This window comes from Polypterus senegalus, chromosome 8 (assembly GCF_016835505.1).
Source record: "Polypterus senegalus isolate Bchr_013 chromosome 8, ASM1683550v1, whole genome shotgun sequence".
Classification (NCBI taxonomy): Eukaryota; Metazoa; Chordata; class Cladistia; order Polypteriformes; family Polypteridae; genus Polypterus; species Polypterus senegalus.
The window spans coordinates 118,419,207-118,432,249 of NC_053161.1; the positions used below are offsets into that span (position 1 = coordinate 118,419,207).

The 13,043-nt window shown below is 37.3% G+C and overlaps 1 protein-coding gene across 1 annotated transcript in view; it reads right to left on the bottom strand.

Moving 5' to 3' along the window:
• Positions 1-13,043, bottom strand: part of gnptab (N-acetylglucosamine-1-phosphate transferase subunits alpha and beta) — a 148,337-nt gene that overhangs the window by 105,460 nt on the left and 29,834 nt on the right. Inside the window, exons 4-5 of the mRNA XM_039762176.1 lie at positions 10,963-11,004; positions 6,611-6,813 (exon numbers count right to left, since the gene is read on the bottom strand). Of these exons, the coding sequence (XP_039618110.1) occupies positions 6,611-6,813; positions 10,963-11,004 (245 nt within the window). The remainder of the gene's footprint in view (positions 1-6,610; positions 6,814-10,962; positions 11,005-13,043) is intronic.

The window sequence follows — 13,043 nt, forward strand, 5'->3', positions numbered from 1 at the left end:
CTGAATTTTATAAAAAAAAAAAATGCTCAGTTAAGTTAGCATCCCTCTTATTAGCAAAATTTATAGAAGCCAGAGACAAAACAACTCTACCTCAAACTTTTCACCAAGGATTAATTACCGTTTTTTTTAATAAGGTACAATGTGCATCATACAGACCAATCTCACTTCTTAAAAATGATGTTAAGATACTCTCTAAAGCCTTAGCTAGAAGGATCAAGAAAGTATAATTGGTAATATCACAAGGCCAAACTAGATTTATTAAAGGTAGATATTTGGCTTCCAATCTTCAACTCCTATTTAATGTAATACTGTATATTCACCCATAAAAAGTCTAACAAACACTCTGGAGATCATATTATCTTTGGATGCAGAAAAAGTGTTTGATATGGTTGAATGGGATTACCTGTTTACCACTTTGCATAAATGTGGGTTTGGCCCCCATATATGCATGTACTCAAACTACTGTGTACTAGTCCAGAAGCTTCAGTTTGTATTAACAATATTATTTCAGACTACTTCAAACTAGAACGCGATACTAGACAAGGACGCCCTTTGTCACCACTGCTATTTGCAGTTGCCATTGAGCCATTGGCTGTTGACTTTCAAAATGCATCAGAGATAAAGGAGATTTTCAGAGAACATGAACAGAAAATATCATTATATTCAGGTTCCAACAGCCCTAAATGTACTAGCAGAATTTCAAAAAAATATCTGGATTCAAAATCTATTTGAACAAAACTGTGTTTTTTTTCCATGAATTCTCTAGCAAACAATATTAGATTAGACACCTTCTCTTTCATCATTGCAGATCAGTTTAAATACCTAGGGGTCAACATTACAAGTAACTATAAAGCTTTTTTTCCACTAAATTTTGCTGTTTGCATGGACAAAATTAAACAAGACGTGCATAGATGGACTACCCCCTCTCCCATCTTACTTTAGCAGGGAGAATTAACATTCAAGTTCAAGTCAAACTGTGGAGCATGCACTGGTACAGTGCATTGTCACACCCACCACATGACGAAACAGCTCAGGATCCCGGTTGGCAACCCAAGTGAACATGCAGTCCAGTCCCAACCTCTGGAAATGACCTTCTATCTGCCACAGCCTGGTGTTATGTGGGCGACCCCTTGGCCTGGTCTAGCCATTCGAGTCCCCAACAATGAGGATCCTACGAGCTGGATCACCATCAGGGAATCGCCCCACATGGCCATATTGCCATAACTGATGTTCCCTCACAATGTAGGTAATGTGCCTCATTCAGGACTCCATGAACATGAACTCCATGTCATTCGACACAAAGTCAAACCAACAGTACCCAAGGATTTTCCGGAGAGTTACAGTACCAAAGGAGTCCAGTCTTCATCTCAGGTAACTGGATAGCATCCATGTCTCATAACCATATAGCAAGACAGGAAGCACCAGGACTTTAAAGATTTGGACCACACACCCTTTTCCAGAGACCTCATGAAATGCTCTCCCAATCCGTCTACTGACTTCATAGGAAGAGTCACCAGAGACATGAATGTCAATGCCAAGGTAAGTAAACTTCTCGACATGGTCGACACTGTGTCCGCAGACAGACACACTGCTGATGGCTGTACCGAAGAGGTCATTAAACGCCTGGATCTTGGATTTTATCCAGGACACTTGCAAACTCAGACACTCAGTCTCCTCACTCAGTCTCTCGAGAGCCCAAATCAGAGCCTCCACCTTGACTCTGCGAAGATCACAGCATCATCAGATCCATGAACCTTTCTTCACACCCCTGGCAAATCCCAGAATCAACTGGGAAAAATACAGACGATCTGCCTCCACTCTGTACAGCACTCACAGTACCAGTGTACAGGCCGCTCATGATATACAGCAACCTCGAGGGGATCCTGCGAACCCTTAGGATGTCCCACAGGGGCAGCTCAATCAACGGACTCGAATGCTTTACAAAAAAAGGCTACAAAGAAACTCTGCTGATATTCGCATTTGTGCTCCATGAAAACCCTCAGTGCCAGGATGCGGTCGATAGTAGACTTCTTAAGTGTAAAACCAGACTGTTCCAGTCGCTGGTAGGTCAGCAAGTGATTACGGATCCTATTGTGGACGACCCCTGCAAGGAACCTACCCGACACCGAGAGCAGTGTTATTCCTCTGTAGTTACCGCAATCCAGGCAATCACCCTTCCCTTACCAGATAGGGACGAAAAGTTCCGTTTTCCAGTCAGGATGATGCCAGTCACCCAAATGGATGCAAAGATTGCTTGCAATGCCAGGAGGATAGCCTTACCACCAGCCTGGAGAATTTTACCCCAGATACCTGCAGCTTTGCCTTCCCTCAGTGAGATTGGGTGGTTCACAGCTAATTGGAGGCCTCAAGAATCATGGACCCAGACATATCCAACGTCCTAGCCAGAGGATCAGTTTTGAACAGCTGCTCAAAGTAGCTAGCCCAGTGGATCACAACTGCAGTTTCATCCATAAGGACCGTTCCATCAGCCGCCCTGACTGCTTCATAAACTGGGCACTTCTGTAGACCCTGCAGTTTTGTAAGAGCCTCCAGTATCTACCCACGAGGATGTGATCGATCTCCTTCATCACACCACCAGTATTAGAGTACCAAGTCCAACGATGTGGCTCAGGGCTCTGGAACCAGGATCCAGTGATTCGCAGCCCCTGACCTTTTGCAAAGTTAAGGAACATGGAGCCACTTTCACCACAGTCACCAGACCCATGGGGACTAAGACAATCCTCATAGCCAACCCTGTCAGTGCCAGTGGCTGCACTGAAGTTACCCATGACCATAGGAGTGTTGCCTCATGGGCACCCATCAACCACCGAGCGAAGTTGCAAATAAAATGTCTCCCTCACCAAAACATCACCCACCGCAGTTGGAGCATATACTGAGACAACAGACAAGGCACCCAGGGAGTGCCGTAATCTGAGTCTCATAATACGCTCATTGAAAGGAGTGACATCAGACACCATCAGAAGAAATAAAAGCTACTCCCCAAGTATGGTTGACATCAGAGTGACCAGACCAATAAAAGATGTATCCCCCTACAGAGATCTGGCCAGTTCCAGGTCTGTGCACCTCAGAGAGAGCTGCCACTGAAATGCGGAGTTTACGCAGCTCCTCCGACAGCAGAGGAAGATGATCACCATGCCGGAGAGACAAGATGTTGCCTGTGCCTACCCAGGTAGGCTGCTTCAAATTGGGACCTGAGTGCTGCGGTCGCCTCAGCACCACACCAGTTCTGCTCCCCAACAGACCTGACCCTATTGGCTCTCCAACAGTTTTGATTCTTCCGGGAATGGGGCTCCTGAGAGCTTTCCCCCATAATTAATATTGTCAAGATGAATAACCTCCCTAAGCTCCTGTCCCTATTTCGAAACATCCCCATATACATTAACAAATATTATTTTAAGAAATTAGATTCAATCATAACCTAATTTATTTGGAGTACGAAAAACCCACGCATTCAAAAGGCGATCCTACAACAACCCAAATCAGAAGGCAGCATGACTCTACCTAATTTTCAGTTTTATTACTGGGTGGCAAACATACAAGCTATAAAAATCTAGACAACAACACAAATAAATGAACACACACTAGCTTGGTCTGCAATAGAAATGAAATCCTGCAGTATTTGTTTAAATTCTTTGCTTCATATACAAATAAATACAAGGTATTATCAATAAAATAATCCAATTGTCCTTATTTCACTCAGAATATAGAACCAATGTAGGAAATACTTCAAGTCAGAGGATATTTTATTTGTGGCACCTCTACATGATTTCCATTCACCCGAACTTACAGTTTAAGGCTTGGAAAATGAATGGGATTAAATCATATATAGATTTGAATAAAATAGTGTCTTTGCATCCTATGAACAATTAAACTCCCATCAACACAATTTTTCCACTATCTCCAAATTAGAAACTTTGCTAAACAAAATCTGCCCAGTTTTCCTCACCTCCCACCTATTTTTATTCCAGAAAGGATATTGATCAGTCTTGGGGACTCAGACAGTATTTCTATAATATATAAAAACATTTTAAAGTACCTTTCTTTTAAAGATCCCAGAGTACAGTGGGAAAAGGATCTCTCACTCAACATTTCAGAGATGCACAGAATTCACTCTACCTCCATATGTGCAAAGAATTCAATTATTCAACTTAAAATCTTTTGTCACGCACATTTATTTCGCTTAAAATTGTCCAAAATGTTTCCAGGGCAAAATCCAAACTGTGAAAGTTGCAATCGAGCTCAAGCTTCACTAAGCCACATGTTTTGGGAATGTACCAAATTAACATCATTCAGGACAAAATTTTTTAACTGCCTATCAGACAGCCTAAGTCTCCTACTAACGCATTAACAGCTGTGTCTGGTGTACTCCCAGATGGTCTTAAAGTGTAGAAGGACAAACAAACTGTAATTGCCTTTACTTCACTACTAGCATGCAGGCCTGTGTTGCTCAACTGGAATGTTTCTAACCCACCTCTTTCAAGTCAGTGGTTAAATGATGTTATATACTATTTTAAATTAGAAAAAATCAAATTCTCACCTAGAGGATATGTTCAAAACCTGGCAGGAACTAATCAATAACATTTTAGAATAAGCATTTATATTAGGGGAAAGACTCCTTTCTTTCTTTACTACTCATAATGGTTTTACTCTGGCTGTTGGCCTTCCTCTCTTTCTCATGGGTGGGGGTTGATTTGAATTTAGTTTTGTATGGAATGTTATATGCTTTGAATAAATTCAATAAAATAAAAGATAAACAAAAAAAAATAATTGCACAGGGAAAAAAACTGACAATGTGTATATAAACCTAACAACAATTCAGTCTCTTTTGAGACAGTGGACTCAATGCTTAAAAGGAATTTGCCTACAGACTTTATAGTCCTACTAAAAGACTTGTACTTCAAACTCACATGGAGAAAGACAGAGAGACACTTGAATTTCATTATTGCCTGTTCTGAAAGAGAGGGGCAAGTTGTTGTTGGATTTCTATGCTTATCATTGCTTTTCCAAAATAAGCACAATATTCAATCATAAACTGGCTCGTAATTAAACCTGGTATCACTTTGGGTCAAATTTCAGGAATCACCTTTGTAGTTGTGTCACTGATCTGAGGCAATATTGTATGCATACTTGGGTGAACACAGATATTGCACTGTCAGTTGATCACACCTTGCTGGTTAGCTTGCTCTGATACACTATACATGGAGCTACCTAAACACTAATGATTCAAACAATTACAGAGGATGGCTTTTGTAACAAAAGAGAGGAGGCTTCTTTTTTCAAATTAGTTCAACTCTCATCACTGAAAAAGTTTCTTTTGCGTCCCAATAGAGGCAATCAAGGGAAAGAAAGTAGCATGTAGTGGTATAATCTTAGAAAGGGCGTTTCCAGTATTATAGGCTTGGCAAACAAGGGCAGCTGCATCAGTGGTTGAAGAAGAGTATTTGCATCTCCGAATGTCTGGTTGTGGTTGTTTTTCTAGAAAGTAATGGCTTGTTCCAAGCATGCAGTGACTGATCAACTTCCCCAACTGGACATAATCCAGTAGCTCAGGTTTCATAAGTGAGGAAGGAGGTGTTTGTGAGATTGACTAATGAATTAAGTTTTGTTAACTAATCCAAGTAATGTGTTGCTAATGTTGCATTTATAAGTATTTTCAGAACAAAATTATTATTTGCTGTTATTGTCTTAAAGTTGTGCTGTACATCTGTTTTTATCAATTAAATGTAAATTGTACATGCATTATATGGATATGTCTCTGGATGGCTTAATAATTAATGATACCACTTCATAGTTCCAGGAGCCAGAATCAGAATTGCATGCTGGCTACTGTTTATGTGAAAATTTACCGATTTGTTCTTTTTCTCTACATATCTTGGCTTTCCTTCCATGTTTCAAAAATCTTGTGTGTTAGATTAATTGACGACTCTTACAGGGCCTGTTAAAAATGAGTGTAGTTCTATGTGTATATTTTGCCTACAAAATGGCACATTAGCCATGTGCCCAGCAGTGCAGTGATTGACAGCAGCTTCCTCCTGCCCTAACATTAATAAAAAAGGGTTTTGGAAGTACTTGTCCAAAACAAGAGAACAAAAGTTGATTATGGTTCATCAGATTTGTCCACTTTCTATATAATCTGGTCAGTTTACTTGTCCATGCCCCTAGTGACTAACAAATACATCCTTCAAAAGCATAAAGTATAACTTATAAAATGAGGGACAAAGGAAAAAATATGTATAATTAAACAAAGAAAACTGACATGGAAACAGTAAAGTGGCTGGAAAAGTTGCCAAGTGCATTTGGAATTAAAACAAGGCATTATTAGGAACAACAGAATATGTCAATTAAAGGTGATACAAACTACTTTTGTCCTCTTTCCAAGATTTTCACTACTTTGAATTAATATGAAGACGACACTTTCATTTACTACTAGGACTAAAACAGAAATAGCTTGTGTTACTTTTAAATGCTAAACAATCAAATCATATATTCTGAACCATTTACGTTGGATCATGCTTTGCTTTTACTTAAGACATGCAGTTTACTGTTAAAAAATTATTAATAAAGCAGCCTAAAAAAATCACCACCATACCTTTATTCTGAGTGTCAAACATAAGTACAGTAATATTAACAGAGGGATTCTTGGGCTTTGCAACATGGATCATCTGCTTTGCTGACTTAAAGGAGTGTAAATAGGATGGTAATTCTTTTATAGTGACGTTAGCTGGGATTGCTGGATCAAGTACAAGCATTGGAACCTTGATGCAGTGTGACAAAAGGCATTCAGGCTTCTCACTTTAAAATAAAAGAACAGACAGAGTAAAAATCATGAAAACACATCTACAAAGATGCAAAAACCGATTTATTCTTAAAAAAAAAAAGCTTATTCTCTAACTCAAATGACAAAGCAAATGATCAAATTAATACACACATCAAAAGTAACCAGCATAAAAACACCACTTAATTCTAAAATTAAGAATTTACATTGACAGCAATGAATATGATGTAAACCAATCAGCTTTATACTGAAGTAAATTGCATGAAAATGTTTTGCTTGGTAAAATCAATCATATTACAGTAAAGCCACAATTATCCGTTAGGGGTCGGGATCAATGCTGTGACCGATTAAGAGAAAAGATGGATAACAGAACAGCCACTTTAAAAATGATGTACTGTAGATTAGCGAATAGTCACATTTATTTTCAAAAAACAATATATAATATTGTATTAACAAAATTAATTAATTCATACAACATTGTAACGATCAGCGTAATAAGGAAATACAACTCAGATGTACTGGAGTTTTCTATGTTTTACTTTGGAGTCTTTGTTGCATAACAAATGGTGCCCTGTTTTATACTCCATTATCTGGATTACAGAGCACACCTCCAAAACAACAAAAGAAAGCTTTCCCTACCAATTAGTTTATCGCCTGCCAATCACGCTCCTTTTTTCTCTATACTGCAAACACTCCTGCTTATTGCCTCTTGACTCTAATAACAGAATTTAAAAATAAAATTACAATACAGGAGAACATTAACATTAATACAGAAAAACACTACTGTCAGTGGTTTCCATTCAACACGTTCTTCAATTTTGTTGGCATCACACTTTATATCATTCACTGATGTTCTTCCTACTCTGTAAATTGAAGCAGCACTTGCAACATTTTTGCCGTTTTGTAAATGTTTAACAATTTCAGTTTTTCCAACACCGCATGCTTACGTTTATCAGAAATAACAATGTATAATAGATTTATTATAACAAAAGAGAAAAGCTGCAAAACGCTATTAAAACTAGAGGTACATAACAGAAGCTATGATTTCAAAATGCGTCCTGACATGTGGCACTGGTGAAGAACACTATGTGCTAGCACAAGGGAGAGTTGTTCAAACGTGCATAGCTCGCAGTGTACCACACAGTAGTAGTAATATAGTAGCTGGTAGGTGCTGGGGTGCCATTTTTTTTTTTTTGGCCATGACAGTTAACAGAGACTGATAGTTGATTGAGTGATGAATAATCGAGTTTTTACTGTATATAAAAAACTCAGACCAAATGAAAACTTCTGTATAGGAATATAGGCCTGCAATTTCCCCATATTATAGTGATTTAACAGCATCTCTTGGGAAGCCTAAATATCTGGCTAGTTCATCTATGCATTTTACCTGGGATATTTCTATCTCACCCAAAAAATAATCTTTAGATTTTCAATTATTCTATATCTCCAATGTAAAGCTACTCTTATAATATTTAGTTTTATTCTATTTTCAAAGGTCTTGGCATCAGCCAAATTCTTCAACAGAACTACTATCTTTTTTCTAATATGTACAATGTATTTGCTGGGTTGAGTTGTCATGATACAGAAATTTCCAACTTTGATACTGTACTGAAAAGTACTCAACACCAAAGATATGTGAGACAGGTGAGGAAGACATGAGAGATCATTTTTTTTATTTATTTCAATAATTTAAAAAAAACACTTCTGAAGACTTTTCAATTCTGCTTGATGACCCAACATTATTAGGGAGGGAAACTACCTGAGTAAATATTCAAAAACAACAGAACATTACAGAAAGGGGAAAATTACATTTGTTTTAAGCGTTTTTAAATGTCTTTGTATGGAGTTCATGACTACCCAAAAACAAACTATTATTGTTATTATTGATATTTTACTATGCTTAAATCATATTTGCACATTTCTTTGCTAATAACATTTTGTTAGATAATTTAAGTTAATTCTATTAGAGTACAGACAACCTGTCTGGCTGAAAACATAACTGAACACTTCCTGAAAAGAGAAATTTTTCAGCATAATTTAACTAGTAAAGTTTACTGTCAGCTTTCAAAGAAACAGCATTCAAAATAAAAATAACATGCAATACAACTATAAACTACAGATTACAAAAGCAAACAACAGAAGAAGTGGCTGCATATGCAATTCACCAACAAAGCACATGTCAGATTAAAATGAAAAATAAAAGTAGCTTAGCTTAAAGTAGCTGCACTAAATCTTAAGGGGCACTGAAAGCCACAGAACACATTAATTTGAAAGAAGCAGTTTTCCCTATTCATTTTAAATAGCAGCTTAGTGAGTGAGAGGAGCAGAGTGTGAGAAAGGTACGCACAGCAGTCTATAGATCTGAAATTGTTATTAAAAAAATGAGCAAGCAGGAAAGCAAATCTGATGGGGACAGGAGCAATGCAAAGCAAAACAAGTATTAGTACCATTTCACAGTTTCAGTAGATCAATATTTTTGATAGTATTCACTTTACTACATTTGAATAAATACCTGTGCTATTAATCTACACCTGACAGGAATGCTGTAACAACCTTTTTTTATCTGTCCTGACATTATCTATCTTGACACAAGTAGCCAAGCCCATAAACAGAAATGGAGATTGTTACAAAGACAAAAATGACTTTCTCATATTATTCAGAATATCAGAGAATATTTTTAAAGAATATTGTTTTTTCCCTTTTTAATTCACATGTTATTGAGCAACTTAAGAACCTCGAGTAAGATGAATAATGATATTTTCACATAAAAATGTATATTTAAATCTTAAATATTTAAACATTAATCTTTCAGTATTTTAATAGATGGTGTTGTTTGTATAATTATGCAAACAGATATTAGGCAGGTGATTAAAGACTGTTTTGGAGTAAGATGTTTACATATCTTTCACATAGAGTCAACAGTTACAATTATTTTCAGTGATCTAATTGCATTACTCAGGGTAATATCAAATGGACCAAGATTATGTAATTATAAACTCACAGTGATTTCCAACACTATACAGTAGGCATGTCAGCTGATTTTGCTCAGCTGGGAGAATCCTAATGCACTGAACACAATGCAAAGTGAAAGCCAACATCTTATGTTAAATATTATAATAAAATGCCTTTCTTTTTTAGAATTTGGCAATAATAAATCTTTGTTATTATTGTTATTCTAAAACAAATTTGCCACACTCCTACCACTGATTAACCACTAGTTTTTTAATCTACGTGAGGAACTATTTTATTATGGGCCTTTTAAATATAGTTCTCAGAACTGGGAAAGGTGGGGTTGATGACTTAGTGTATTTTAATTTCCTCTTTGAAATATACCACTGATTGTATTTCTGATTATGTCTTCCATAATGTACTGTGAGTTTTATAGCTTTACATGTCTGAATGCTTAGTTATAACTTTTACTGGAAGGCATAATATTATGGAAGTTCATAAAATATTGCATAACACAACAAAAAAGAAAGTAGTTAAAATCACACTAACAAAGAGTATATTTCTTAAGTAAATTTACTTTGCAATGAAAAGTAACACTATTCCATTACCCTGAACTGGAGAAGCAGGTTAGATAGCAACAGTTTGACAGTTACATATTAATTTACAGCTTTCACGTATGTGCATCTGAAAAATATATATTTGCTTTGTGAAAGAAAATTATAATAAATATCATTACTTTCCAAATAAATCACAGATGCATGGTAACATTCCTTGGAAAGGAATACAAGAATAGCCTATTAACACTCAGACAACATACTGTACATTTGGTAATATTACACTATCCCAATAAATTTATAATATTTTGATCCCATACCTTTTTCACACAAGAAAGATTTGTTCATAATATGGGTACATGGCTCAAAGAATATGTAATTTTTAATCCTAATTAAGCTTGAAATGCCATACTAAATTGTGAATGGGTCTAACCTTTAACTCTGACTACTGTTATAACTTTAGACTCATTTCTGTTGTATTTTAAACTTTAAGCACTCTATCCTTTAAAGTTTATTTTCATACTCTGACACAAATTAAAAAGACCTTGATCACTATAAAAACCTTAAGGAAAACTTTTGTGATATAAAAAAAAAAAACATTCCTGATCAATCTAAAATCAAATATTTCAGCTATAATTAAGGTTAAAGTTAAAAAAAGCTTACCTTGCTTTTGGCAGTTCTGTAGTATTCTTGCCCAACAGCTCCCTACACAAAAACACATGAATAAATGAAAATACTCATATTATGCTATGATAATCTTAGAAATCCAAACAAAGTGTATGTTTTATTATATTCATTATGTTAGAAAAATCATTTATCTCTAACAGAACTGTAAAGGGCTTTTTGGATGTTTTTTTTTTTAAGGTATCAGTATTCACTCGAGACCCTTTCTATCAGCAAGTACCAGATGGAACTGCCATAAATTTAGCATATAGTTATCTTCCATATTTGTTAAATAATAGCCTAAAATGAATTTATTGAATGAAATTAATTGTGTCAATCATCAATCTGCACACAGTACACCTTAATAAGAAAGTAAAACAAAGTTGTTACAAATCCTTATAAATGTATAGCATTGACACCTTTTGGTGTTACACTAAAATGAGTGAGGTGGTATCCCATTACCTCTGACTATTACTGAGATGCTTTTACAATTTGATTGAAATTCAACTGTGTTAAATTCACCTAATTTAATCTGACTTGCCTTTATAGGGAACCATACAGCCATGTGAAAACATAAGCAAATCCTATGAAATGTGGACACACCAAGGTCTAATCTACATTTAAACAGCTATCTATATATAAAGGTGATAAAACAAATATCATGCCTCATTTAAATGTTGTAGTCCATTATATTTTTTAAATGAAGAACATACAGTGCATCCGGAAAGTATTCACAGCGCACCACTTTTTCCACATTTAGTTATGTTACAGCCTTATTCCAAAATGGATTAAATTCTTGTTTTTTCCTCAGAATTCGACACACAACACCCCATAATGACAACGTGAAAAAGGTTTACTTGAGATTTTTGCAAATTTATCAAAAATAAAAAAATTGAGAAATCACATGTACATAAGTATTCACAGCCTTTTCCATGAAGCTCAAAATTGAGCTCAGGTGCATCCTGTTTCCCCTGATCATCCTTGAGATGTTTCTGCAGCTTAATTGGAGTCCACCTGTGGTAAATTCAGTTGATTGGACATGATTTGGAAAGGCACATACCTATCTATATAAGGTCCCACAGATGACAGCTCATGTCAGAGCACAAACCAAGCATGAAGTCAAAGGAATTGTCTGTAGATCTCCAAGACAGGATTGTCTCGAGGCACAAATCTGGGGATGGTTACAGAAAACTTTCTGCTGCTTTGCAGGTCCCAATGAGCACAGTGGCCTCCATCATCCGTAAGTGGAAGAAGTTCGAAACTACCAGGACTCTTCCTAGAGCTGGCCGGCCATCTAAACTGAGCGATCGGGGGAGAAAGGCCTTAGTCAGGGAGGTGGCCAAGAAGCCGATGGTCACTCTGTCAGAGCACCAGAGGTCCTCTGTGGAGAGAGGAGAACCTTCCAGAAGGACAACCATCTCTGCAGCAATCCACCAATCAGGCCTGTATGGTAGAGTGGCCAGACGGAAGCCACTCCTTAGTAAAAGGCACATGGCAGACCGCCTGGAGTTTGCCAAAAGGCACCTGAAGGACTCTCAGACCATGAGAAACAAAATTCTCTGGTCTGATGAGACAAAGATTGAACTCTTTGGTGTGAATGGCAGGTGTCACGTTTGGAGGAAACCAGGCACCGCTCATCACCAGGCAAATACTATCCCTACAGTGAAGCATGGTGATGGCAGCATCATGCTGTGGGGATGTTTTTCAGTGGCAGGAACTGGGAGACTAGGCAGGATAAAGGGAAAGATGACTGCAGCAATGTACACAGACATCCTGGATGAAACCTGCTCCAGAGTGCTCTTGACCTCAGACTGGGGTGATGGTTCATCTTTCCGCAGGACAACGACCCTAAGCGCACAGCCAAGATATCAAAGGAGTGGCTTCAGGACAACTCTGTAAATGTCCTTGAGTGGCCCAGCCAGAGCCCAGACTTGAATCCGATTGAACATCTCTGGAGAGATCTTAAAATGGCCGTGCACTGACGCTTCCCATCCAGCCTGATGGAGCTTGAGAGGTGCAGCAAAGAGGAATGGGCGAAACTGGCCAAGGATAGGTGTGCCAAGCTTGTGGCATCATATTCA